The sequence below is a fragment of the Bufo gargarizans genome, chromosome 5 (assembly GCF_014858855.1).
Source record: "Bufo gargarizans isolate SCDJY-AF-19 chromosome 5, ASM1485885v1, whole genome shotgun sequence".
In the NCBI taxonomy this organism is placed as follows: domain Eukaryota; kingdom Metazoa; phylum Chordata; class Amphibia; order Anura; family Bufonidae; genus Bufo; species Bufo gargarizans.
Window position 1 is genome coordinate 346886895 of NC_058084.1, and position 27785 is coordinate 346914679.

Below are 27785 nucleotides of genomic sequence, written 5' to 3' on the forward strand. Positions count from 1 at the left end.
TTCACGCCCTCCTTCACCTTGCGGGCTCCATTCTAAAGATACATGTAGGTCCCAGAGGTGAGACCCGCACCTAACAAACATTGGGAGCATATCCTAGCGATATACCCTCAATGTCTGAGGTGACTATAATGTAGTTATTATAAGAACCACAATAATAATGTTTATTCCACCATTAGTCCTATTTAGTTATCTCATGGATGCGACCTGTGTGCTGACCCAGCATATGTACAGTATGTCTTATAACACTATTAGTTACAGATTGTCAGTGGGTCACATGCAGCGTTGGACTGAAGTCTCCTGGGCTCACAAGAGGAAATTATTCTGAGGGCCCACACTCTCCCTATAGGACCTTAAGAGACTTGTTTTACTAGGGTTCTTCTGGTACTTTGCTGCGCCAGTCCGACCCTGGTCACATGATGTGAACAGTGTCACATGAATGATACCATGGTTCACAGAACTTATCCATTGGCTATACTATTCTACTGAGCATAGAAAGGTGTGTAACCAGAATTTTGTGTGTATTCGAAAATTTTATTATTTCTAAGTTTATAAATACATTTAAAAAACAAAAACTGGGTGAAAGCCTTGAACTGTTAGGGTATGTTCAGATAAACCAAATTAAATAGGATAGCCTGCACAATAGAGTTGCCTCAGCCCTGCTGCTGCTGGTGCACGTGAGTGGTTCGATTGGACCTTTACCTTTACCTTTTATCTGTATATTGGTGTACGCGTATCCTTAGTAGCGTAGAGTCCCTATGCAGACTTGGGCCAACCGTATGGTAACCATAGTATCAAATTGACATTGAAGTTTAACTCTTTTTGTTTATTTAATTTGGTTTACCATTTTCTTTGGATCTATCCCCTGATTAACCTGAAATATTATTACAAATATATATGGGGAAACACGTTGGGTTTTACAAACATTTTTTGATAGGGTATATAGGGGAACAATAGGAATAGGCACGGGGACAGAGTGCTCCTACCTTATGGGTGTATCTTTGGGCTGAGCCAGAGTAAGGGAGCATCTAGGGTCAGTATTCCCATAGTATGATTCCCCATATCTCCGCTCTCCCCACATACTGTATTAATGTGTCTTTTTTTGTGCCTTCATATATCTAGCAGCTTTGCACTCGGTACATGCCCTCAGTCATAACTGACATCTTGTCCTATGTCAGTTGGAGATCAGAAAGTTGGTCACATGGCATCACTTTCTAGCAGGTCAGAGAATAAAAAGTTTTGCTGGAGTTCTACTTTAAATATTACTTTATTATAAATATGTTCCCAAATACCTTTTATTAGTTATAATGGCTCATTACTTCATTGAGCTAATGAGCTGCCTCATCCTCCTCTCTACTCTGCTGGTCAGGGTTTATGATCCTGGATACAGATGATCATTAGCTGAATCTCTGTAGGAAGGGAGTTCATGAGGAGACATCAAGTACTGAGAGGACGGACAGGACAGACTGTGGTAATGGAGACTGCATACAAGAGCTGCTGCTCATTACCACACCCCCACCTCCTGTCTGTACTTTATGTCTCAACGTTATGTTCAACTGTATTCAGGATCATAATCCCTGACAGGTAGAGCAGAGAGGAGGATGAGGCAGCTCTTTAGCTCAGTGTTCTGAAGTAACTTGTCCGGCTGTGTGATTAGGACAGGTTTTGTGTGTAGTCATAACACCGTGGCCATTTTATTTATGCTAATGATAGCTCCCCAGACAAAACAAACCCTTATAACTAATGAAAGGTATTTGGTAATATATTTATAATAAATAATATTTAAGTATTTTCAGTAATTTTATTTTCTTAATTATCGGAGAACCTCTTTAACATTGGGGGTCTGATCTGAGGTCTGATTAACATTGGGTGTCTACCCGGGGCTCTGTGCTGAGGTCTGGTTAACACTGGGGGTCTGATCTGAGATATGACTCTTTTTTTTTTCCGTATTTTTGCGTTATTAGTTGCGTATATTATGGGCGGGTGCTTGTTACAGGTGGAAAAATATGGTTTGTGTGTGTGTGTGTGTGTGTGTGTGTGTGTCTGTGTGTATATATATATATATATATATATATACACAGTATATATGCATACACACACATAATACTATACACAACCTCTTAAATCTATTGCTCTCATTGTACGTACATCTGTGTATGTGGAACTTGGTTTCGCTAAAGTAAAAAATATATATTTGTACTGTATTAGTCAGTAAATATAAGATGAAAAAAAGATTGAGATTCCGGTATCAACCACTGAGGAATCTCAATCTTTTTTCATCTTATGGAACTTGGGGAATTCTCATCTTGGCACTTGGTGCCTTCTGTCAGCTGAAGGCCATAATGTTAAAATGTTCTTCACAGAGGTCCTCAACGTGATGCCATTGAAGCATGTTGTCTTGGACTCTGGCCCAGCCGGTGATGCCAAGCTAATATGGAGATTCATTACCTGATCACAAATATGGCAGGCATCAGAGAAGAAGCTACATCTCTGTCTTGCGGGTTAATAGATATTATTCCCCGAAATTTTTCTTCCGTTTTTAGATTAATTGCCATTTAATATAGTACTCCAAAAGACTGGAGTCTTTTTTTATACGTTAAATACATATGTTGATCTCTGTGTCTGCTTAACCATCTTCTGAACTGCTTGACACTGACAAAACTTCACTGCAGTTGATTCATTTCCATCTGTTTACATTTGTCTCCATCAGACAGTAATGAAACCACTTTCACACTATTAGTTGCTCATTAGAAATAAAACCCTCGCCACTGTTGCCTTGAGCTATTAATTCAGCAGTCCGCTCTTTGCTTAATAATTAATTTACAGTTTGTTTGGAAAGCTGAAGATGATCTGTTGGTGTGAAGAGCCGGATTAATTGCAGACATTATTTCTAATACCCATTTGAGATGATATAAACATTCCGTAAAACAATCAATTATTAATTTCACGCACATCTTTGTGACTGTTCTTGTCTCCTGATTCCTACAGTAAAATCTGACCTAGGTCAAGTGCATAGATGATCAGACAAATTATGTTCTGAACTTCTGTGCTCTCTGTAATTATGATTAGTTGTGCGCTTGCTAGTTCTAGAAGTATAAAGAATGACGAATACTGAGTGTACACAACTTGGTTTTACCAGAAAACATTCAACTTGTGACTGTTTTTCATATTATATTGTTTTTTTCTGCAGTTTAAGGATCACTGCCTATTAAAGTGTACATCTGATTATAAACAAGTTTGGATAAATCAGTAGTACAAGTGGAGATAAGGAACTTTGGAAGATAGCTTAATAGATAAAATAAAATGCCTCTTTCTTTACTTGCCAGGCTCCTTTCCTCTTTCCAATGGTTCTTTAACTGTTCACTTAGTCTTAATTCAGTGTTAGAATCTGTAGGGGTTGTTAGCTTGACTGAGGGATCAGGTCACATGATGTCAATAAAAGTCTATGGAGACTGGAGGTGGAGAATAGCTCCTATGATGTCTCCCATACACAGCACAGAGAAAAGAATAGATCCTCCTCCCCTATCTCTCAAAAGAAGCAGCAGTATGCAGCCATTATATAGCAGCAATCATTGTAGCTATGAATCAATCACTGAGATGAGGTATACCACTTACCAGAGCCTTCAGAAGTATCTTTGTGTGTGTATCACTGCTCCATTCTCCTTTGAGCCCTCCCCTCTACATAGACTATCAGCTGCATGCAACCTGTCCTCTCGGGGAAGAGGGGCCTCCGGATACAGTGAGTTATAAGTCAATAAAATACATTAAGATTCATTACAAAACAGTTGATAACAGGCCTGGTATGCCCATTAGTAACTCTTGTTATGGTTAGCACACTAGTAAAGGTAGAATTGCTTGGTGGTAGCTTCCTTGTCCAGCAACATTCATAGAAGTGAAGCACAGCACTAAGTCATCAAAGCAAAAAGTGGCTTTTTATTAAATGAATCATATTCACTGTATGCATCAAAATGATTCAATACGAACAGTTATACCACATGTAACATATTCTGTCCTGTGCAGGTAGTTCTAAAATCTAGCAGTGACTAGATCTAAATATGTTTCTATTAGAGGGGCAAAGGTTTAAAAGTAATATCAGGAAGTATTACTTTACTGAGAGAGTAGTGGATGCATGGAATAGCCTTCCTGCAGAAGTGGTAGCTGCAAATACAGTGGAGGAGTTTAAGCATGCATGGGATAGGCATAAGGCCATCCTTCATATAAGATAGGGCCAGGGGCTATCCATAGTATTCAGTATATTGGGCAGACTAGATGGGCCAAATGGTTCTTATCTGCCGACACATTCTATGTTTACTTTTAAAACAATAGTATCAGGCATGTTGATATCCAATTGTTTGAGCCTTCTTTTCCCCATCATCTCCAGTCGGGGTAGAGTCAGGACACTCCCATACATATTAGACGGTCGTCCATTTCTGCCAAAACCATCAATTTCGGGCACCAGTCATTTAATGTGTTAGGCCACCTTAAGGGGTTAGGCTACTTTCACACTTGCGTTGTTGTTTTCCGGTATTCAGATCCGGCAGAGGATCTCAATACCGGAAAAAAAATGTTTCCGTTTAGTCCTCATGCATTCTGGATGGAAAGAGATCCGTTCAGGATGTCTTCCGTTCCATCAGCTTTCCGTTTTGTGACCGGACACAAAATCGCTGCAAGCTGTGGTTTTGCGTCCGTTCATAAAAACGAAAAAATAAAAAAAAAAACTGATCCAGCACTGAAAACAATGTAAGTTAATTGTGACGGATCAGTATTTTTAGATGCCTAAAAAACAGATCCGTCATCCATTGACTTTCAATGTATTTTTAGTAATGGATCCCGTTTTTCCATTTTGATTTCACGAATAGATGCATCCTGAAGTACAAAATCAATACTGATCCATTTAATTCCAGTGTTTGAGATCCTCTGCCGGATCTCAATACCAGAATGAACAACCCAAGGGTGAAAGTAGCCTTAACTCACTCTAGCAAATGGCATTTATAATGTAGACTATGGTAATACAAGACACTTACTAATGTATTATGATTGTCCATATTGCCTCCTTTGCTGGCTAGATTAATTTTTCCATCACATTATACACTGCTCGTTTCCAGGGGTTATGGCCAACCTGTAATCCAGCAGTGTTGGTTGTGCTTGCACACTATAGAAAAAGGCTCTGGCCTCTCTGTTGGCTGGGACCGTGGGAGTGCACATGGGCTGGTATTTTCTCTTATAATGTGCAAGCATGACCAGCGCTGCTGGATTGCAGTGTGGTCGCAACCCCTGGAAAACGAGCAGTGTATAATATGATGTAAAAATGAATCCAACCAGCAAAGAAGGCAATATGGATAATCACAATACATTAGTAAATGGCTTGTATTAACATTGTGGATAGGGGACAAGTTGTTGCCACAGGTCAACCCCTTTAAAGCCAATAATGTCTCATTGATGTGGGTTTGTCCACTGGGACCACCTCAAACACCCATGTTCTTCATGACTGTCTTCTGAAACGGCACCATGCCCAACCTAGCACTGTGTAAGGAACTGTGAAAGAGTCCATTTCAAGTGAAACCTGCCAAAACCAAAGGGATTAGAAATATAAAGAAATATATTTAAAGAACATCTGTCAGCAGATTTGTACCTATGGAACTGGCTGACCTGTTACATGTGCGCTTGGCAGCTGAAGGCATCTGTGTTGGTCCCATGTTCATATGTGGCCACACCGTTGAGAAAAATTAAGTTTTAATATATGCAAATCAGCCTCTAGGAGCAACGGAGCGTTACGTTTGCACCTAAAGGCTCTGCTCTTTCTGTAATTGCTTCACCCTCTGTACTTCGATTGACAGGGCCAGCCGTGATCATGTTTACACTGCCTGGACCTGTCAATCAAAGTGCAGAGGGCACAAAAAATTTAGTTTTTATCTACAATGCGGGCACATATGAACATGGGACCAACACAGATGCCTTCAGCTGCCAAGACCACATGCAACAGGTCAGTCAGTTTCATAGGTGCAAATCCGCTGACAGATGCCCTTTAAAGCTACACAATTTACTGCAGAGATGGCCACTGTAAAAAAAAGTGTTGAATTCAGAATTTGCTGTGGATTTCACCCTTTGCAGTTCTTAAAATAGAGCAGTACCTGGATGGGATTTCATAAAACCGCGTTATGATTGCCAGATCATTTCCAATAATGGATTTGGCTTTAAATTAAAACTGTTAAAAAAAGCATACGTCAAAACAAGCTGTGATCATAGAGAGGAAATCTAGAAATATTTATTGTGCTGCATCTATTCCCTATGGTGACTGCCTAATTCGCTGAATTCTATTAACCTATAGGATGTGAATGCACCTGTTGACCTGCAGAGGGCGCTGTTGTACTGTACTGCACACCGCTGAGCCGTAGTCCTGGGGGAAGGGACTGCTAGCCTCACATATTTCTTGCAGCAGTCTAGCCCGAGTCTGGTAAACAACCTAGAATTGTGGGCAGTGTCCCTTCTCCAGGCTCTGCACCAAGTATGAAATCATCAGACTCGGCCCGGACTACAGCTGTCAGATGGTAATAGTTTTTGGAGCAGGAGTCTGAAGAAATAGGCATTTAATTGTTAAAATCCAAGCGGCTATATATTGTACTGTTATTATATTACTTTCATTAAGGTAATGTGCGTGAGTCATTCATTACCGCTGTAATTTGTGTGAATGCATTGTTGACATCGCCTAAAAGGAAAAGTTCATTTTTGGTGTATGCCGCTCCAATTAACATTAAGTGAGTTAGATGATATTTTCCAGTTTTTCTGCCGCTGTGTTCTCCATTAACGTATTAATAAAGATTGCCGCGCATTGATTTTTCCATGTCCTAAGCCTCGGTGTATTACTATGTGTTTTCAATGCATTAGCGGTCTGGCTTATAAAAGCAAGCCACATATTATTGGGTATGAGAATCCCAGATTGTGGGAAAATGCAGTGCAAGCGAGACGGGAGCGAGGGAACAAAGTTCCTGTCACCTGCCCAAGAGCAGAAATGTAAGGTCCCTTTCAGATGCGTGATGTTAAACTTCTCCATGTCTGTACTGTCTGTATTTACCGTGCTGTTGCATGAAAATGTGACCTAAGTGGTGCTATCTGCATGCCGAAAATCTAACATATGAATTGGCTCATTGACTAGAATGGGTCAGTGTTTAGTCCAGACACAGTCCATTTAACGCTGTGTCAGAACCTGGACATCAACATCTCTTGTCTGAATGAGCCCTTAGTAAGAATTACTGTATTTCCAGGGGCGTAACTACCATAGCAGCAGACCATGCGACTGCTATAGGGCCCATGGCAAGAGGTGGCCCAGTTTTAATCATCTCCTCTTCTACTGGGGGTGAAGACTTGGTCAGGACTCTACCTTCTAAAGCAGGCATCCTCAAACTGCGACCCTCCAGCTGTTGTAAAACTACAACTCCCACAATGCCTTGCTGTAGGCTGATACCTGTAGGCTGTTTGGGCATACTGGGAGTTGTAGTTTTGCGACAGCTGGAGGGCCGCAGTTTGAGGATGCCTGTTCTAAAGAAATGGCCCATTGAAAGGGTTTTATGCAGAAACCCTTCTGTCCTGTGTGGGGGGGCCTGGTATGAGCCTTGCTATGGGGCCCTTACTTCTCTATGTACACCACTGCGTATTTCTTTACCATTCAGTAACCTATAGTACATGGATTTAAAGGCAACTATCAAGATGCTGATTAGACAGCAGGAATATTGCACAGGTGTGCCTTAGACTGCCCACAATAAAAGACCACTCTGAAATGTGCAGTTTGATCACATAGCACAATGCCACAAATGTTGCAACGTTTGAGGGAGCGTGCAATTGGCATGCTGACTGCAAGAATGTCTACCAGAGCTGTTGCCCGTGCAACGAATGTTCATTTCTCTACCATAAGCCATCTCCAAAGGCATTTCCGAGAATTTGGCAGTAGATCCAACCAGCCTCACAACCGCAGACCACGTGTAACCACACCAGCCCAGGACCTCCACATCTAGCATGTTCACCTCCATGATCGTCTGAGACCAGCCACCCGGACAGCTGCAGAAACAATCGGTTTGCATAACCAAAGAATTTCTGCACAAACTGTCAGAAACCGTCTCAGGGAAACTTATCTGCATGCTCGTTCTCCTCATCGGGGTCTGGACCTGACTGCAGTTCGTCATCGTAACCGACTTGAGTGGGCAAATGCTCACATTCGATGGAGAAGAGTTCTGTTCGCGGATGAGTCCCGGTTTTCACTGTTCAGGGCAGATGGCAGACGTGTGAGCGGTTTGCTGACGTCCACATTGTGGATCGAGTGGCCCATGGTGGCGGTGGGGTTATGGTATGGGCAGGCGTATGTTATGGACAACAAACACAGGTGAATTTTATTGATGACATTTTGAATGCACAGAGATACGTGGTGAGATCCTGAGGCCCATTGTTGTGCCATTCATCCACGACCATCACCTCATGTTGCAGCATAACGCACGGCCCCATATTGCACAGATCTGTACACAATTCCTGGAAGCTGAAAACATCCCAGTTCTTGCATGGCCAGCATACTCACCGGACATGTCACCCATTGAGCATGTTTGGGATGCTCTGGATCGGCGTATGCGACAGCGCGTTGCAGTTCCTGCCAATATTCTGCAACTTCACACAGCTATTGAAGAGGCGTGGACCAACATTCCACAGGCCACAATCAACAACCTGATAAACTCTATGCGACGGAGATGTGCTGCACTGCGTGAGGCAAATGGTGGCCACACCAGATACTGACTGGTTTTCTGACCCCCCCCCCTTTATTGTGGGCAGTCTAAGGCACACCTGTGCAACATTCATGCTGGCTAATCAGCACCTTGATATGCCACACCTGTGAGGTGGGATGGATTATCTCAGCAAAGGAGAAGTGCTCACTAACACAGATTTAGACAGATTTGTGAACAATATTTGAGAGTAATGGGTCTTTTGTGTATGTAGAAAATGTTTCAGATCTTTGAGTTCAGCTCATGCAAAATGGGAGCAAAACCGAAAGTGTCTCACCTATGTGGCTTTATATATATTTCCATATATTGCGGATCAGTTACACAATGGACCCTGCGCCTGACGAACCCAATTGACTTATAATGGGGTAGGTTAAGTTCTGCCGCATTGATATTGCAGCACCCGTATTGCAAATGTGAACAGAGCCTTACATGGTTACAACACCATAACACACCTGAGGTGCTTTAGACCTTCTTGCTGAAAATAAATCAATCTATAGAGGACAATAATCTCTCTTCTTCAAAAAGAGGTTCTGCAACAGCTGTGGTGTGTGTATCATAAGAAAAAATGGTGCCCCCCCCCCCCCCCCAGTATACTCTACAAAGAATATTCAGTATAAATGCACTTATTTGTGGCTCTGGTTGGAGACTTCTAATATTCTTATAATTTACAGTAGAGAGTACATTGTCCCATATATATTATCAGTAGTGATGGTGAGGATGAGGGGAGTGATTTTCATGCCTCTTAGTTGAGGGGTACACGAGTGAGGCTACTTTCACACTGGCGTTCGGTGCGGATCCGTCTTGTATCTGCACAGACGGATCCGGACCAATAATGCAAACACTTGTGATGGTTCATAACGGATCCGTTTGCATTATTCATTAAAAAAAAGTCTTAGTCAAAACGGATCCGTCTTGACTTACATTGAAAGTCAATGGGGGACGGATCAGTTTTCAATTGCACCATATTGTGTCAGTGAAAAACGGATCCATCCCCATTGACTTACATTGTAAGTCAAGACGGATCCGTTTGGCTCTGCATAGTCAGACAGTCACCAAAACGCTGCAAGCTGCGTTTTAGTGACCGTCTAAAAAACGCTACGGAGACCAAACGCAGCCAAATTGATGCATTCTGAACAGATCCTTATCCATTCAGAATGCACTGGGGCTGAACTGATCCATTTTGGGCCGCTTGTGAGAGCCCTGAAACGGATGTCACAAGTGGACCCAGAAACACCAGTGTGAAAGTAGCCTAATAAGGCTATGGGGGAGATTTGTTCCTTACACGAGACGTGTACGTTGCTACCACATAAACAACCTACTGTACCCAGGAAGGCCTTCGTGTTTGGACAGTTGGTGACAGAACACGTGCGCACATTATCTCATCTGCTCGTAGACATTGCTCAGCTAAAAGCTTCGGATGAATGCCAGAGTCTTGCAATGCTTTTGCATTAGGTCTCATGCACATGCAAAATCTAACCCCGCTAACAGCACAATCAGATCTCAGGAGGCCGATCAAGCCTTCAAGTCTTTACCAGCATTCTTCGTCATTCATTTTCTTGTTTTTTTTTATATATTAAAGAGGCAGTAAACATCATATATCTGCGCTGCGATTGGCCAGCGCTACAGCAGAACAAGGGCAGACTCCGCCTACCATACCTTAGTGACTGAAATCTCTGCCTGCTATAACTTAGTGGCCTGAGATACCGGAGGGCATAGCGGGAGAACAGAGCGGCGCCCAGGGATAATAGTAAGTGCAGTGAGATCCCCGGGCGCCGCTCTCCATGTCTGTACACTTAGTTCACAGTGTCATAATCGGTGAAAGGTCCTCTTTAAGTAAAGGTTCCGCCAAACATTACAATAGTTCACTATGGGTCCCAACGTTTTTACTAATCATAATACATGATAATAAACATACAAAGTTCTTATGATAGAAAGCTCTTTGATATGCTGATGGGTAACAAGGAAGTAGCTCCCCTGTGAAAATACTTCTTCCACTGTAGTTCCGCCACAACTTGGGAGGCACATATTACTTTAATCTGCTTTTACATAAAATAGGACAGAAGCAGCATTATAGATTTTCCTCCCAGCCATGTAATTAATAATATAAAAAGCTCAGAAATAATATTTGCACACACACACTTTAAAATAATATTTTTTTATACTTTTCTTGTGGTGGTTGTGCAGTCCGTTAAAATCTTGATTTCTCACCCACTCGGTTTAGTTTGAGGAACTGAAAAAAAGACCGCTCAGCCTGCACCTGCTTTGCAATCCACATACGCTTATTTTAAGCTTAGTTATATGTGGCTGCCAGAAGCGGCCGTTGCCGGCTGTCCTCCTGTAACCTCGTCCTGGGTAGACTGATTAAATGTCTGCCTTAATCCATGCTACTAGAAATCATAACCTTTAATCCGATGATTATTGAAAACCTTCAAAACCATTATTTTGCTCTGGCGCTTAACCAAAATTACCTTTGTAACTGAATTTACTCCATTCTGACCAGTGCTTCAAAAAATAGCAGCTGGATTCTGACTGGTTACTTGAAAACACTTGCATTTTTTGTCTGCACTGTTTTTCACATGGGTCCTATGTACCGTATGTATCAGCCCTGCATCCTTCATAAAAGTATGGTACCATGCAAGAGAATGGGATTTTAAACGACGTGTAATATATATATATATATATATATATATATATATATACACTGATCAAAAAAATAAAGGGAACACAAAAAAACCACATCCTAGATCTGAATTAATTAAATATTCTTCTGAAATACTTTGTTCTTTACATAGTTGAATGTGCTGACAACAAAATCACACACAAATAAAAAAAATGAAAATTCAATTTTTCAACCCATGGAGGTCTGGATTTGGAGTCACACTCAAAATTAAAGTGGAAAAACACACTACAGGCTGATCCAACTTTGATGTAATGTCCTTAAAACAAGTCAAAATGAGGCTCAGTAGTGTGTTTGGCCTCCACGTGCCTGTATGACCTCCCTACAACGCCTGTGCATGCTCCTGATGAGGTGGCGGACGGTCTCCTGAGGGATCTCCTCCCAGACCTGGACTAAAGCATCTGCCAACTCCTGGACAGTCTGTGGTGCAACGTGACGTTGGTGGATAGAGCGAGACATGATGTCCCAGATGTGCTCAATTGGATTCAGGTCTGGGGAACGGGCGGGCCAGTCCATAGCATCAATGCCTTAGTCTTGCAGGAACTGCTGACACACTCCAGCCACATGAGGTCTAGCATTGTCTTGCATTAGGAGGAACCCAGGGCCAACCGCACCAGCATATGGTCTCACAAGGGGTCTGAGGATCTCATCTCAGTACCTAATGGCAGTCAGGCTACCTCTGGCGAGCACATGGAGGGCTGTGCGGCCCTCCAAAGAAATGCCACCCCACACCATTAATGACCCAATGCCAAACTGGTCATGCTGGAGGATGTTGCAGGCAGCAGAACGTTCTCCACGGCGTCTCCAGACTCTGTCACGTCTGCCATGTGCTCAGTGTGAACCTGCTTTCATCTGTGAAGAGCACAGGGCGCCAGTGGCGAATTTGCCAATCTTGGTGTTCTCTGGCAAATGCCAAACGTCCTGCACGGTGTTGGGCTGTAAGCACAACCCCCACCTGTGGACGTCGGGCCCTCATATCACCCTCATGGAGTCTGTTTCTGACTGTTTGAGCAGACACATGCACATTTCTGGCCTGCTGGAGGTCATTTTGCAGGGCTCTGGCAGTGCTCCTCCTGTTCCTCCTTGCACAAAGGCGGAGGTAGCAGTCCTGATGCTGGGTTGTTGCCCTCCTATGGCCTCCTCTACGTCTCCTGACCTGTCTCCTGGTAGCGCCTCCATGCTCTGGACACTACGCTGACAGACACAGCAAAACTTCTTGCCACAGCTCGCATTGATGTGTCATCCTGGATAAGCTGCACTACCTGAGCCACTTGTGTGGGTTCTAGACTCCGTCTCATGCTAGAGTGAAAGCACCGCCAGCATTTAAAAGTGACCAAAACATCAGCCAGGAAGCATAGGAACTGAGAAGTGGTCTGTGGTCACCACCTGCAGAACCACTCCTTTATTGGGGGTGTCTTGCTAATTGCCTATAATTTCCACCTGTTGTCTATCCCATTTGCACAACAGCATGTGAAATTGATTGTCACTCAGTGTTGCTTCCTAAGTGGACAGTTTGATTTCCCAGAAGTGTGATTGACTTGGCGTTACATTGTGTTGTTTAAGTGTTCCCTTTATTTTTTGAGCAGTGTATATAATTTTTTTTTACAAACTAAAACCAGATAGTGACACGTTTTTGTTTTTTTTAATCTGTTTTTATTTTATAATTGTAGGCTTTTTTTGGTTCTATATTCTGCACATGATTTTGGGTCAACCATCTTACCCGAGCTGTTGTTAAAGGGAGTCTGTCACCTCCATATGGCCATATACAGTGCTTACATGGCTCTGTAGCACACCTATACAGGATTGTAACGGTACCTTTGTTCTTTTCTTTAGACTTGCACCAGCAGGAAAAACGAAGTTTAATTCATATGCAAATGAGCACTCGCAAGTGCCCAGGGGAGGAGTTCAGTGTGTAGGTGCCCAGGCGGCTCTGCCTTCTTTTCACTTTACTCCTCCCCAGCATCTTCCTTTGCCCTATCGATGAGGCAAGAGACTTGGAGGGCGGGCAAAGGCAGAGGCTGGGGAGGAGTAAAGTGAAAAGAAGGCAGAGCCGCCTGGGCACCTACACACTGAACTCCTCCCCTGGGCACTTGAGAGTGCTCATTTGCATATGAATTAAACTTTGTTTTTCCTGCTGGTGCAGGTCTAAAGAAAAGAACAAAGGTACCGTTACAATCCTGTATAGGTCTGCTACAGAGCCACGTAAGCACTGTATATGGCCATATGGAGGTGACAGACTCCCTTTAAGCTACTTTCACACTAGTGTTAATATTTTCCGATATTAAGATCGATCATAGGGTCTCAATACTGGAAAAAAAAACGCTTCTGTTTTGTCCCCATTCATTAACTGAACAGAACGGAATGCTCCAAAATGCATTCCGTTCTCATACCGGAAAGGAAACCGTCCAAAGTGCAAGTCAATGGGGACGGATCTGTTTTCTCTGACACAATAGAAAACTGAACCGTCCCCCATTGACTTTCTATACTATGCTATGCTATAGCTATGTTACAGATAATACAACCGGATCCGTTCATAACGGATGCAGATGGTTGTATTATCAGTAACAGAAGTGTTTTTGCTGAACCCTGCCGGATCCAGCAAAAACGCTAGTGTGAAAGTAGCCTTAGCAGCATTTAAAGATGTGGTTCATCAAGAGAATGCCAAGAGTGTGCAAAGCAGTAATCAAAGCAAAAGATGGCTACTTTGAAGAACCTAGACTATGACATATTTTCAGTTGTTTCACACTTTTTTGTTATGTATATAATTCCACATGTGTTAATTCATAGTTTTGATGCCTTCAGTGTGAATCTACAATTTTCATAGTCATGAAAATAAAGAAAACTCTTTGAATAAGAAGATGTGTCCAAACTTTTGGTCTGTACTGTATATATGTTTAGAATGATGGTCTAGGGGCAACATATGCAACAGGTACCCCTCATAGTAAGAACCGTACCACTCCCATCCTCAATGTTTACAATGTCACCTGCAGGCTATGGTACAGAATAGTGACAGACGGGGACACTGCTTGATTTTTTTGAGAACTATCTGCCACAGTTCTGAATTGGGAAACAGTCATTATAATTGCTCTGGATCTTTCTCTGACACTTGGTTTGTCTTAACAAATAGACTTTTTTTTATAGTTAATTTTCCTTTTGGAAATAGGCACCATATTATCTGTTCATGCATGGAGTCCAAATGTAATAACATTTTCTGTTTGACCTAATGGTATTAGGATATTTTTCATTTTTTTCCCCTGATGTTTCCAGGCCTTTACCCATTGTGACGCTCAGTCCTGCAGAACAAAAGCCTTATTAGTTTGCTATCCAAACCCAATAAAATCCAGTAGTCCTAACCAGATCTGACATTAGAAATTGGCTTCTGAAAGAAACATTCAAAGACCATGATTATTCAGTCTCTGAAATGTCTCGTAACGTCCTTTTCCCTAAACCATATAAAGGACTGGAGAAGACCCTATTATCCAGAGAAGAACACTGCTGCAAAGAGCTATCCAGGCCAAGCAGCTTCCCTAGTGACAGCTAATATTTGGTATGGGGATGCTAAATCTACATTCTCCCAGATTTTATGACAATCGGTACATGACATTGATGATTGGACCTATTTTAAGGCCAGAGAGGCCTGGTCAGATAGGGCATCCGGACAGGGGTTGTTGTCATAGACAGTGCCTTTGAAGAGCATCTGTCAGCTTTCATCATGATGCATAGTATTCCTTATGCTATTCTGCTATTCTTCCTGGAAATGTGTGAATGATTGGAAATTGGGTGTTACTATTCTTATTGACAGTCGGGTGTCACTATACAGTCTGAAACTATCAGCAATGATTGGTCAGTGTAGCTACATGCCCCTTTGACAGATAAACTGGGAACACCCAGTTATCTATTTTTTTCCTAAATTTCCAGGAGGAATAACAAAAGAATGAAACAACACAGAGTTCTGCCTTGGTGTTTTTATTGCTTTTAGTATACTAATTTTTGTATCTTTGCTGTAAGAGAAATCAGTGTCCATGATCTGTCTTCATAGTGGAATTCTGATGGGGATTTGTCTATACACAGTATTCAAGCTGCAGTGTAAAGTATGGTAGAGGGCAAAGCAGCAGTCTCCTACTAGTAAATGCAATATTTTCTGACAGATGTGCCTTATTGTCTTCCATTTCATCTACTTTACATCTGTGTTTTCCTGATATTATATATAAAGGTGGACCAGATGTGGCGATACACGTTTGGCGCACATTGACCCCCCTCCTGCCTCTGGACCAGTTCCCATTATTGGTGATATGCTTATGTTGTTTCTTTGCATTGCTATCATTTCTGCTTTTGCTGCACATCTTCCTATTTTCCTTTGCTGATTTTGGGATATACATTTAGATGTTTTTCCTTTCATGTGGAATCACTTTATTGACCCCAAGTTTACATGTTGTTGGGGAAGGAGGGTTCTGGGAGGTAGGTGTGTATCAAGGTCGTTCTCCTTGCATTTATATACCGAGTGTACTTTTAAGTGTTTTTACTGGTATTTGTGTTTGTACATTTCTTACTAGCCAATAAAATTATTTCTATTTTTCAGTAGATGTTTTGGGTGCTCACCCCTTTTTTTTTTTTTACAGTTTCTAGTTTGAGTGCATATACAGTATAAAGGCGATAAATAAAGTGATTTCACCATAATCTCCTTGTAAGGGTGTACAATAATCATCAAGCAGTCATTATATTATATTCTAAATATCCAAAATATTTAATATTTGTCCGGCTGTAGATTTTCTACTTGTACGAGGATTGACATTAAGGGCGTAACTATAGCCATAGCACTTGCTATGGGGCCAAGATGTTGGGGGACAGTTAGGTTCAAGAACATTGTAGCTTTTTGTGGGGAATAAAATATGGTGGCTTTTTGTCCTAATGTGGGTTTTCTGATATATTGTGCTTTTATGCATACCTTTAATTATTGCTATTTATGGTGCTGTTTATTTTCTTAGACTAGGTGGTGGGGCCCCGTCTTATTTTGCTTTGGGGCCATATGAATGATAACGACGCACTTGATTTACATTCTTATTTTTTCATAGATTTATGACTGAAGCAGCTCGACGTGAACAAGAAACCTTAAAGAAGAAAATTCAGCCCAAGCTCTCCCTAACATTGTCAAGCTCTGTATCCCGTGGAAATGTGTCAACACCGCCCCGCCATGGCAGTGGCAGCCTCACCCCTCCAGTCACTCCACCCATCACTCCATCGTCTTCATTCCGCAGTAGCACCCCTACAGGTAAGAGATAGTACTGCATGATAGTGATTAGGCATTTTGGAGCACATTTATTAAGACCGGCGTTTAGGACACCAGTCTTAATAAACCCCTAAGCTGTTTTTTCAGCTTAATAAATGGCTCCCTTAGTCTCTAATATGTATTTATTAATCAGTACTAAATTTGTTTCTGTCCAAGTTATAATAAATGATGAGTTAATGGCAATGGACACCTTTGCCCTGAATGTTTATTGTTCATTCGTTTTTTAAATGCAACATTCAACTTTCTAGATAGTCTGCTTTAAAAATCTGTTCCTATTTTGCTTCTGCAGAGTGTGGGATAGTTCTTCACCTAGCTGCTGATGCTTCTGAATCTGGGGAGGAGGTTGTACACACAGATCAGAGTGTGGAGAGGGGGGAAAGCATCTAAGGGCAACCTCACACAGGCTGTAGTTAGGGAGGAAAGCACATGCTCCACAGAATCTGTTTCTGTCAATGGAAGTGAGAGGAGATCCCTTGTGAAATGTACAAGTGGAAATCAGTCCAGGAATGAAGCTGTGCTAATACATGAGAGCTAGTAAAGACAGCAGCATCCTCTACAAATAGAGCTTACATTTAGCATGGATGGGAGGAAACCATTTTCATGAAAAAAAGTCTAAAACTAGAAGCAATCTGCAGTTTGATTATCAGGGATGTGAAAATAAATGAATGAAAATTGCAGACTAAAACATATATAAAATCATCTTTTCATGTAAAAGGTGTCCATAGCCTTCAAAGAAGTTGCGCCAACTTTAAAAGTTGTACCCTATTCACAGCCTTACCCCCACTGATAGAGGAGCAGATTGAGCATGTGCTGCCACTCCATTTATTCTTTATGGGACTGCCTGAGATACCCCGGTACAGAGCTTGGCTACTTCAGGAGGTCCCATAGAGAGTGAATGCAGCAGGGCACATCCTTGACCTGCTGCTCCACCAGAAAAGAGGAACGGTACCCTAGTTCTTAGGATCGGTGGGGACTTTGACACAACTCCTTTAAGCTGGTTTTGAAGTGATATTTCTCACTAACCGTTAATAATGTCACAGGAGCTTTATGTTAACATAAGGTTAGTCTTGGATGTTGAAGTTCTAGCTGCTGACGCTGTTAGCACTGCTGTTCTGGTGATTTAACCTTCATATCACTTTCCTTCTTAACTAAAAAAGTGACCCTTTAATATGACATGTGCGATATGCCACCAATGTCTAAGATGAGACAATCCCTTTACATATCCATTAACATCAATTACGGTAGTTGGAGACACATTTCTCTTTCTGGAAGACTTGCACCATGCAATGCTTCATTTCCCCTGTGGAGGCACTGCAGAAAAGTTATACTCCTGTTATTATTTTCAGAAAACCTTGTAACTAATAGTGATTGTCAAAAGTGGACAAACCCTTTAATAATACTTCGCAGAGTAGCAGTAATTTCAGATAGTTTGTAACCATGCAAAGTTTGCTTCATTATTCGTAGTTTGTCCATTATGTTTGGTGGATAAAAGTAGAGCCTTTTTCTTGTTACATTTTTGGGGTAAAATAGAAGGGCAATTTAAAGTTAATTACATTTTAGCATTTTGGAGAATTACAGCATTTTGGTGTGCATTCTTAGTATATTAGATACGTAACCACCTTGGAGGCTCCTGTTTTATTAAACACAGGTCTATAGCTTGTTGTATAAGTGGAATAATTGAGTAAGTATGTACCAGACACTCTAAGCCCTGTGGATTGGAAAGTCTTATCCCACATCACTGCCGGAGACGCTGCAGAGCAGTCTCGCCTTTTCATATCTGACTATGGACGTCATAAATTCATCTTTTTTGCCTTGAAAGTACAACTCCTATTCACCCTCATTTTGGGTACTGGCGTTTTTTTTTTTTTATGCCTGACGGCCAGTATATAATGACTTTAAGATTCCAATGTAAACACTCCTTTTCCTGCACAATGATTAGAATTTAGAAATTGTTAATCATGCATGAAAATTTTAGAAGCACCCCAAACGATGTTAGCTAACGGTCATTGCTTTATGGAGTTGATCTTCATTGGATACTTATATCAGTTTCTGCAACATAATTAGGAAAAAAAGTTATATTAAATTATTCAGTTGCCAGCAGGGTAGAAATGAAAAGCCATATAGTGCAATAATTATAGTCCAGAGCCTGGAGAGTGCGGTGGAACAGGGGGGACCCATCTCACACCGACTGCTTCATTCTTTGACAGCTTGCCAATAACTAGATGAAGTCTGTAAAATATCAAACAAGTGGAATAATTTTAGCAATTTTCCAAATCCATTTAGAAAAATCAGTGTAGTACTAGTTGTCACAGACAATAAAGGAAGCTGCTGTTTTAAAGGGGTTGTCCGAAATGTGCAGGAAATATCATAGAGTAATAAAATAAGCTTTAAAATGTGCCATCACTCCAGTGTTCTAGTCCATGCCATTTCTGGTCCCTGTTATCCAGAAGGGATGAAGCCCTGTTCCTCATCACTTGACCTCTGCAGCCAATCACTGACCTCAGCAGTCACGTACTGTTCATGCACACATGATCACTACTTCACTGCACATGGGTTGAGGTATGTTGTGAAGTGAGATATATCACACTTGCCTACTTTGCCAAATAAAAGAAAACTCCTTGCAGAGAAAAAAGTCTCTCTCAAAAAGGCAAGAAGGGTTGTTTGCAGTGTCACTAGCTATACACTGTATGTATTTTTTTTGCCCCAGTTGACACTAGGAGCTGTAAAAATACTAAATATATGTATTGAGCTCCCCCTAGTGGGGGCTTCAGACAGAATTTTTTTTAACCAAATTTTATGCACTGTTTATGTGGAACACTGCTGGTGGCAAAATTGTTTCTGGGAGGCACTCTGCTCTGGTACTGTTTATTGGAGGCACTCTGCTGGCACTGTTAGGCTACTTTCACACTAGCGTTTTTGCAGGGTCCAGCTAAAATTCTTCCGTTACTGATAATACAACCATCTGCATCTGTTAGGAACGGATCCGGTTGTATTATCTTTAACATAACCAAGACGGATCCGTCATGAACTCTATTGAAAGTCAATGGGGGACAGATCCGTTTTCTATTGTGACAGATTGTGTCAGAGAAATCGGATCCGCATCCCAGGACGGAAAGCAAAGCGAAGCATGCTGCGATTTGCTCTCCGGTATGAGAACGGAATGGAATGCATTTTGGAGCATTCCGTTCTGTTCAGTTACGTTTTGTCCCTCTTGACAATGAATGGGGACAAAATGGAAGCGTTTTTTTTTTCCGGTATTGAGACCCTATGACCAATTGTAATACCGGAAAATATTAACGCTAGTGTGAAAGTAGCCTTAAATGGGTTTCCTGGACTTATGGGTAGGTCATTCATATCAAATCAGTAAGAGTCCAACACCCAGCATCACCACTAATCAGCTGTTTAGCTGCCAGTGCTGGAAACTATACAGAGGACAGAGCCAGAAGCAGAACTGCTCCCTCCACTGTGTACTGGCTGTGCCGGTCAGTGAAACGGTACGCCAGTGCCAGAAGCTACACAGTGGATAGAGCCTTCTGCTCCCGGCTCCATTCACTGTAGAGTTTACAGATGATCAGTAGGGGTGTTGGGTGTCAGACCCTCCTTAATCTGATATTGCTGACCTTCCCTGAGGATTGACCATCAATATCTAAGTCCCAGAAAACTCCCGTAAGAGCGCTTTGGCAGGGAACGCACTGGCCATATGCTCTACAGGGAAATTTCCAGGTGGGCTGATGGACAGGGCGCTGACTGAGCCCTTCTCAAGCCACCGAATAAGTACATATTGATCACATTGATCGCCATCCTCAGGAGGGGTAGGGGTGGCAGTATTTTGTTCTGCACTGTATTTGGTGGTGCAGGGGTGGTATCTTGTGCTGCACTATGGTATTGCTGGCACTGCCTACTTCTGTTGGCTCTGCCTTTTGTCAATGTTAATCCATCTACAACATCGGGCTACTTTTAGTTTATTTCTGGGGCCACTTTTAGTTTCCAGTCCGCCCCTGGCTTTGCCTCTTACTATGGGAATGTGACGTATGGAAAAAAATAGATTAGTCATTCAAAAAGCTGTTTGCTAAGCTTCCGCAACTGCACTTTGCTGCCCCTCAATAGTCAATTTGAGACCGTAGGGTGTACATTTAAGGATCAATCACATGGCCTTGGCGCAGCTCCATCCCATTCAAGTTTATCTGTGCTTGCTAACCTGAAAGTAGGCTGCAGCATTTACTGGAGTGCCACTGCATCCTCAAAGAGCTGATCGGCGGGTATGCCGGGTGTCGGACCCCCACCGATCTGAAATCGATGAGCTATCCTGAGGATAGGTCATCAATATCAGAATCTCGGAAAACCCCTTTAAAATGAATATTCATTGAAGAAAAGGAGATTGTATTGTACATACATGAAGTATTTCCAATTAAAGATGGTAAGACCTAATAAATACGCCAAAGTTATTTCATCAATGAGCGCAGACAACGGTTCCATTTGGCTGCTGCTTAATGGAAGAGTAAAACATAAGTTTTTACTTAGCCACTGTTGAAAATGGTAATTTATGATGTGGTCTGGACGTAAGTACTCGGTGTCTGTCATATCCATTACTAAGCTATCGAATTCTTGCTGCACGGAGCACCGAATACCAGCAATAAATGAGGAGGCTTGTTTCTGTCTATCAAGTATTTTTCAATTTCTACTTAACAAATGCAGTGCCTTTTTCTGAGCAAAAGAGGAATGAGTTTGGAACAAATCTTAATTTAGGTAATATCTAGTCATTGGGTTTCAAAGTGACACCTTTATAATTATGTATACACTGGGCAGATTTGAAAGTTTTTATAAGTGAAGGTTAAAGGGCTTCTGTCACCCCACTAAAGTGATATTTTTTTTTTGGGCTGGTGAAATTAGTTATATTGCGATATATCACAATATAATTCTGTCACTTACTTTGATCCAGCAGTTTCTTCCAAAAACGAAGTTTTATCATATGTAAATTAGGTCTCTAACAGCAAGTAGGGCGTCTACTTGCTGGTAGCTGCCGCAGAAATCCGCCCCCTCGCCGTGTTGATTGACAGGGCCAGCCGGGATCTCCTCCTCCGGCCAGCCCTGTCGGCATTTCAAAAATCGCGCGCCTCTGTGGGTTCGGCGCAGGCGCTCTGAGATGAGGGGGCTCGTCTCCTCAGCACTCCCTCAGTGCGCCTGCGCCGATGACGTCTTCTATTTCGGTGATGTCATCGGCGCAGGGGCACTGAGGGAGTGCTGAGGAGACGAGCCTCCTCATCTCAGAGCGCCTGCGCCGAACCCACAGAGGCGTGCGATTTTTGAAATGCCGACAGGAGGAGGAGATCCCGGCTGGCCCTGTCAATCAACACGGCGAGGGGGCGGATTTCTGCGGCAGCTAGCAGCAAGTAGACGCCCTACTTGCTGTTAGAGACCTAATTTACATATGATAAAACTTCGTTTTTGGAAGAAACTGCTGGATCAAAGTAAGTGACAGAATTATATTGTGATATATCGCAATATAACTAATTTCACCAGCCCAAAAAAAAAAAATCACTTTAGTGGGGTGACAGAAGCCCTTTAATATCTTTACTTTGACAGCCAAGTTTACTTTCCATACACAGGATAGAAATAAATGTCTGATTACGCTACTTTCACACTTGCGGCAGAGAGATCCGGCAAAAAATATGCCAACTGATGGCATTTGTAAGACTGATCAGGATCCTGATCCGTCTTGAAAATTCCTGATCAGTCAGAAAAATGCATTGAAATGCCGGATCCGTCTTTATGGTGTCATCCGGCAAAACGGATCCGGCATTTATTCTCTTCACCTTTTTTTCAGTCTGCGCATGCGCAGACCGGAAGGGCGGATCTGGCATTCTGGCATTCAAGCAAGTCTTCAGTTTTTTTGGCCAGAGATAAAACCGTAGCATGCTGCGGTTTTATCTTTTGCCTGATCCGTCAAAAAGACTGAACTGAAGACATCCTGATGCATCCTGAACGGATTGCTCTCCATTCAGAATGCATGGGGATATAACTGATCAGTTATTTTCCGGCATTGAGCCCTTTTGACGGAACTCACTGGGTGTCTCTTTCCAATTCTGTGCATAGCCTGCAATAAGAAGCAGAGTGAATGCTCAGCTGCTGATCCATTTAGGCCCATCCTGGCTGCATGGGGTGCAGTGAGAACTAAAATGGGACCCCTGTTCTTATGATCAGACGGGGCTGTGCAGTGGAATCCTCAGCGATCAGACATTTATCTCCATTCCTGCAGACACCAAAATCGGTGCAGCACGTCGTCTGGTGTAAACGGCAATCTGCTGCCCAGAAACAAAGAATCTGTATGGGGAAGAGTGATTACCGTAGCCTTCACTATTCCCCTTGTAGAGGAGATGATTGCTGCATGCAAATGCAACTCTCACCTGTTGTGTAGATTTTATTATTTTTCACCTCACGCATTGCACCCGCTCGGAATTCTCGCCCGTGTGAAGGGGGCCTTACTCTGAGCACTATACTGTACATCATAATGTGAAATTGGAATAATGAACTATCAGTTTACAATAAGATATAACCTAGGGTACATCAAATGTTCAGTATCTGCAAATACTGTGCATCCTGTACTGATCCTGAGTTACAGGCTAGATTATAATCCAGAGCTGCATCTCTAATTCTGGAGACTTTGCCATCCCTTACTGGAAATTTGCATTCAGGGAATCATAGCTTTTAGGCCTCTTTCACACAGGCGTCGCGTGTGAGGGCCGGACAAGATGTGGGTGCGTTGCGGGAAAATGGCAGATTTTTTCCCCGCGAGTGCAAAGCATTGTAATGCGTTTTGCACGCACGTGAGAAAAATCGGCATGTTTGGTACCCAGACCCGAACCGGACTTCTTCAGAGAAGTTCAGGTTTGGGTTAGGTGTTCTGTAGATTTAATTATTTCCCCTTATCACATGGTTCGGGTTTGGGTTAGGTGTTGGGTAGATTTTATTATTTTCCCTTATCACATGGTTATAAGGGAAATAATAGCATTCCTAATACAGAATGCTTAGTAAATTAGAGATGGAGGGGTTTAAAAATAAAAATAAAATTATTAAACTCACCTCATCCACTTGGATGAGGTAAGTTTAATTTTATTTTTATTTTTTTAACCCCTCCATCTCTAATTTACTAAGCATTCTGTATTAGGAATGCTATTATTTCCCTTATAACCATGTGATAAGGGAAAATAATAAAATCTACCCAACACCTAACCCAAACCCGAACCATGTGATAAGGGAAAATAATTAAATCTACAGAACACCTAACCCAAACCCGAACTTCTCTGAAGAAGTCCGGGTTCGGGTCTGGGTATCAAACATGCCGATTTTTCTCAAAGATCGGGTCCCCATCCCAATCGTCTTCTAGCAACCATGCGTGAAAATCACACCGCATCTGCACTTGCTTGCAGAGGCTTGCGATTTTTACGCAGCCCCATTCACTTCTATGAGGCCTGCGTTGCGTCAAAAACGCACAATATAGAGCTTGCTGCGATTTTTACGCAATGCACCGCTCATGTGCACAGCCCCATTGGAGTGAATGGGTCCGGATTCAGTGCGGGTGCAATGCGTTCACCTCACGCATTGCACCCGCTCAGAATTCTCGACCGTGTGAAAGGGGCCTTACTCTGAGCACTATACTGTACATCATAATGTGAAATTGGAATAATGAACTATCCCGCTACATTATAACAACTCAACTACTGTATGCAGGTTGAAATTTGTTTGGAGAGAAACTTGTCAACATTTTTGAATGTCAATCAGCAGAACTCTGAATGAAGTTCTGGATGTAACATGAGCTTAAAATAGTGGACATACCCTTTAAAAATGAATATTTGACATATACAGTTGGCGTCTTCCTTTTGACAAACTTGGCCCCAGAAGGTAACCACATTGAACAATATAGTAGATGACATTTCATCTGAAGACACAAACCTCATGCTTGAATGATTACATAATGGCTTTATGGCTTCTCATAAACTAACTGGATCCTTCGTAAACATTAAACTGTAGATTAGAAAAGGGACTTTAGTAGCAATATATTTTAAAGGGGTTATTCAGGAATTGAGAATGATGACTTTTTCTCAGGATAGGTCATCATTATCACATTGGCAGGGGTCCGAGTCCTGGTACTCCCGCTGATCAGCTGTTTCAGGGAGCCGCCACGCTCACAGGAGCACTGCGGGCTCCTAGCAGCTTACAAACACAGCGCCGTATATAGTATAGTGGCTGTGCTTGGTATAGCAGCTCAGCCCCATTGACTTGAACTAGGATATGTGACAGATGTACGCTAAAGTCCTATGTGCTAGGAAGAGGCTGGGGCACCTACAGGGCGCCCGGACTCTTCTAACAGCTGATCAGCAGGATAGGTCAATAATATAAATTCTGAATTATAAGCACATTTACAGGTTCACCTTCAGAATTGCACTAAAACCATCTGAGAAGGGAAATTCGCAGTGAGTGGAAATGTCCCGACTCCAAAAATATAAATACCACCAAATCGGAGGATGATAGCTGTTGAGTTTATGACAAAGTATAAAGATCAGATGTGTCAACAGCACCTTCAGCACATATGCACAAGGCCTGGGTGGGCTGCCGTACAAGCGCTGTTGGTTGCTGTGTGTAAAGAGGTATGGCATCCTAATTTCTTGGTGGACTAATACATAAAAGTACCATCTGGTAGAACCTTTTTGGAGCCCAATTGGCTCAATATCTTTTAGGCAGTTGTTACCTGTTGATAACTTGGTTTAGTTGCTTCTTTATGTGGTAAAATGGAAATCTGTTCTGCCTAAACTACACCGATTTCTTGGTGAGCTTGTGGAAGACCACATTGAAGTATGAAGTTGCTTACTGAGTAAATATGTTCTGTATTATTTTTTTTAATTAAAGTATTAATATATAGAAAATCTAAATGTTCACTAAAATATACTGTTTCTGTTCATTGACATAAATTATTTACTGGAGAAGAAGCTAGTTCAGTAATATCCTGTAAAGAAGACAGTCATGGGACACCGTCTCCTGGCTTTTTGTCAGTGACCCTTCCCAATCCCCAAAGGCAAGCAGAGGAGATGGATAACGACTTTCCTTCTGTATGAAGGCTACATTTGGAAGGGCACGCCAGCACATGTTCAATGAATTCACTGCAATAGCTTTGCCTTCATCCATATTTGGTAACCCCCATGGATTCATAAATTTGCAATTGCATAGACCACACCTTAGTCCATTGCAAAATGTCACTTCCTGAGATTCCTACTATTTTCCAGTGATTTTAAAACAAGCATGTCCTAAAAGTAACCGGGTGGCTAGAAAGCATATTGTTCCCATCAATGTTCCGGGCCTTTGTCAATAACAGTGTTATGCCTCATTCACATGTACAGCTCTCCATGGACAGCACACGTACCCATTCAATTGAATGTATGTATGTGTTTTAGCACGGAAGTATCCTCTATTTTGTCCCTTCACGGATCCATCATGCCTATTAAAAGGGGAGATTTGAATACCGATGACCTTTCCTGTGGATAGGTCATTAATATCTGATTGGTGGGAGTCCAACATCTGGGACCCCCGCCGATCGGCTGTTTGAGAAGGTATTGGTGCTCCTGTGAACGCCACAGCTACATCATACAGCAGCTGTGCTTGATATCGCTCTTAGCCCCATTCATTTGAGTTGGATTTAGCTGCGCCTAGGCCACCTGATGGATAAACATGTCGTCACTGGCCTACGGAAAGCCGCAAGAAGGCTGGGGCGCTACTGCGAGCAACGGGCCTTCTCAAACAGCTGATCGGCGAGGGTCCCAAGCATTGGACCCCCATCAATAAGATACTGATGACCTATCCAGAGCATAGAGATAAATAAGTAAAAGGTGACGGCAGCATCTCCAGTATCTTCTTTGTTGATAGTACTTCAATGAATGGGCACACACAGCGACAAATGCAACGTTTCGGCTACATCGTAGCCTTTGTTGTAGCTTGACAAAGGCTACGATGTAGCCGAAACGTTGCATTTGTCGCCGTGTGTGCCCATTCATTGAAGTACTATCAATAAAGAAGATACTGGAGATTCTGCGGTTGTAGCGGGGCTGGTGCATTCTGGTGTGGTCGCTGAGACCTTCGTGTGCTGCTCCTACAAATCTTTTTGACCTATCCAGAGCATAGGTCATCAGGGTTAAAATTTCGTAAAACTCCTTTAAAGTCTTTGGGTTTGTGAAAAACACGACGCAACACAAATGCCTTTTGTGTTTTAGGGACCATTATGAAAATTAATTTTCAGCTCTACAATGTCCGTGAAACACGGATGACACACGGAGAGCAAAAAATGGACACATGGAGCAAACACAGATCCTTTACAGACATCTTCACGGATGGACCATCTTATCATGGATTTCATCACGGACACGAACATGTGAATGAGGCATTACACTTACACTTTTATATTTTACACCACTGACGTGTTTTTCCAGTTGCTCCATTTCTACAAGATGGCAGTACCAGTGCCACTGGAAGTACTCACTCAACTTTCCTCAACGCATTGTGACACTACACATTGCATATCTGTCTGTCCTGTCTGCCATACCTAAGCCCGTGCATTTCCTGACACACTGCTATGGACATATGAAAGTTGAACGTAAAGTAAGAATAAAGTGACTTGGGAGCAACAAAGTAGGCATTTTTAATTTTAGCCCCCTGTCTAATGACATTGTGAACCTATAAGGTCAAACAATCCATTTGTGACTCTACAACTCAAGCAGTGACCACTGTGTTTTCTCCGTGTCAGTTTTATAGGTTCAGGGAAGGCTTAAAGGGGTTTTCTGGAACTTTTATACTAATGACCTATCTTCTGGATAGGTCATCAGTATCTGATCGGTGGGCTCCAACACCCGGGACACCCAACGATCATCTGTTTGAGATGGCACTGGCGCTCGCAGTAACGCCGGGGCCTTATCTCAGCTTAGCCTAGGCCAGACACATTCATTGGTCACTTGGCCTAGGAGCAGCCCTGTCCCATGCCAAGCACCGCCACTATACAATGTACGGCGCTGTGCTTGGT

General features: G+C 42.4%; 1 protein-coding gene across 1 annotated transcript in view; it reads left to right on the forward strand.

Annotated features, from left to right (window-relative positions):
• Window positions 1–27785, forward strand: part of JAZF1 (JAZF zinc finger 1) — a 301835-nt gene that overhangs the window by 223012 nt on the left and 51038 nt on the right. The window contains exon 3 of the mRNA XM_044294578.1: window positions 16509–16705. Within this exon, the coding sequence (XP_044150513.1) occupies window positions 16509–16705 (197 nt within the window). The remainder of the gene's footprint in view (window positions 1–16508; window positions 16706–27785) is intronic.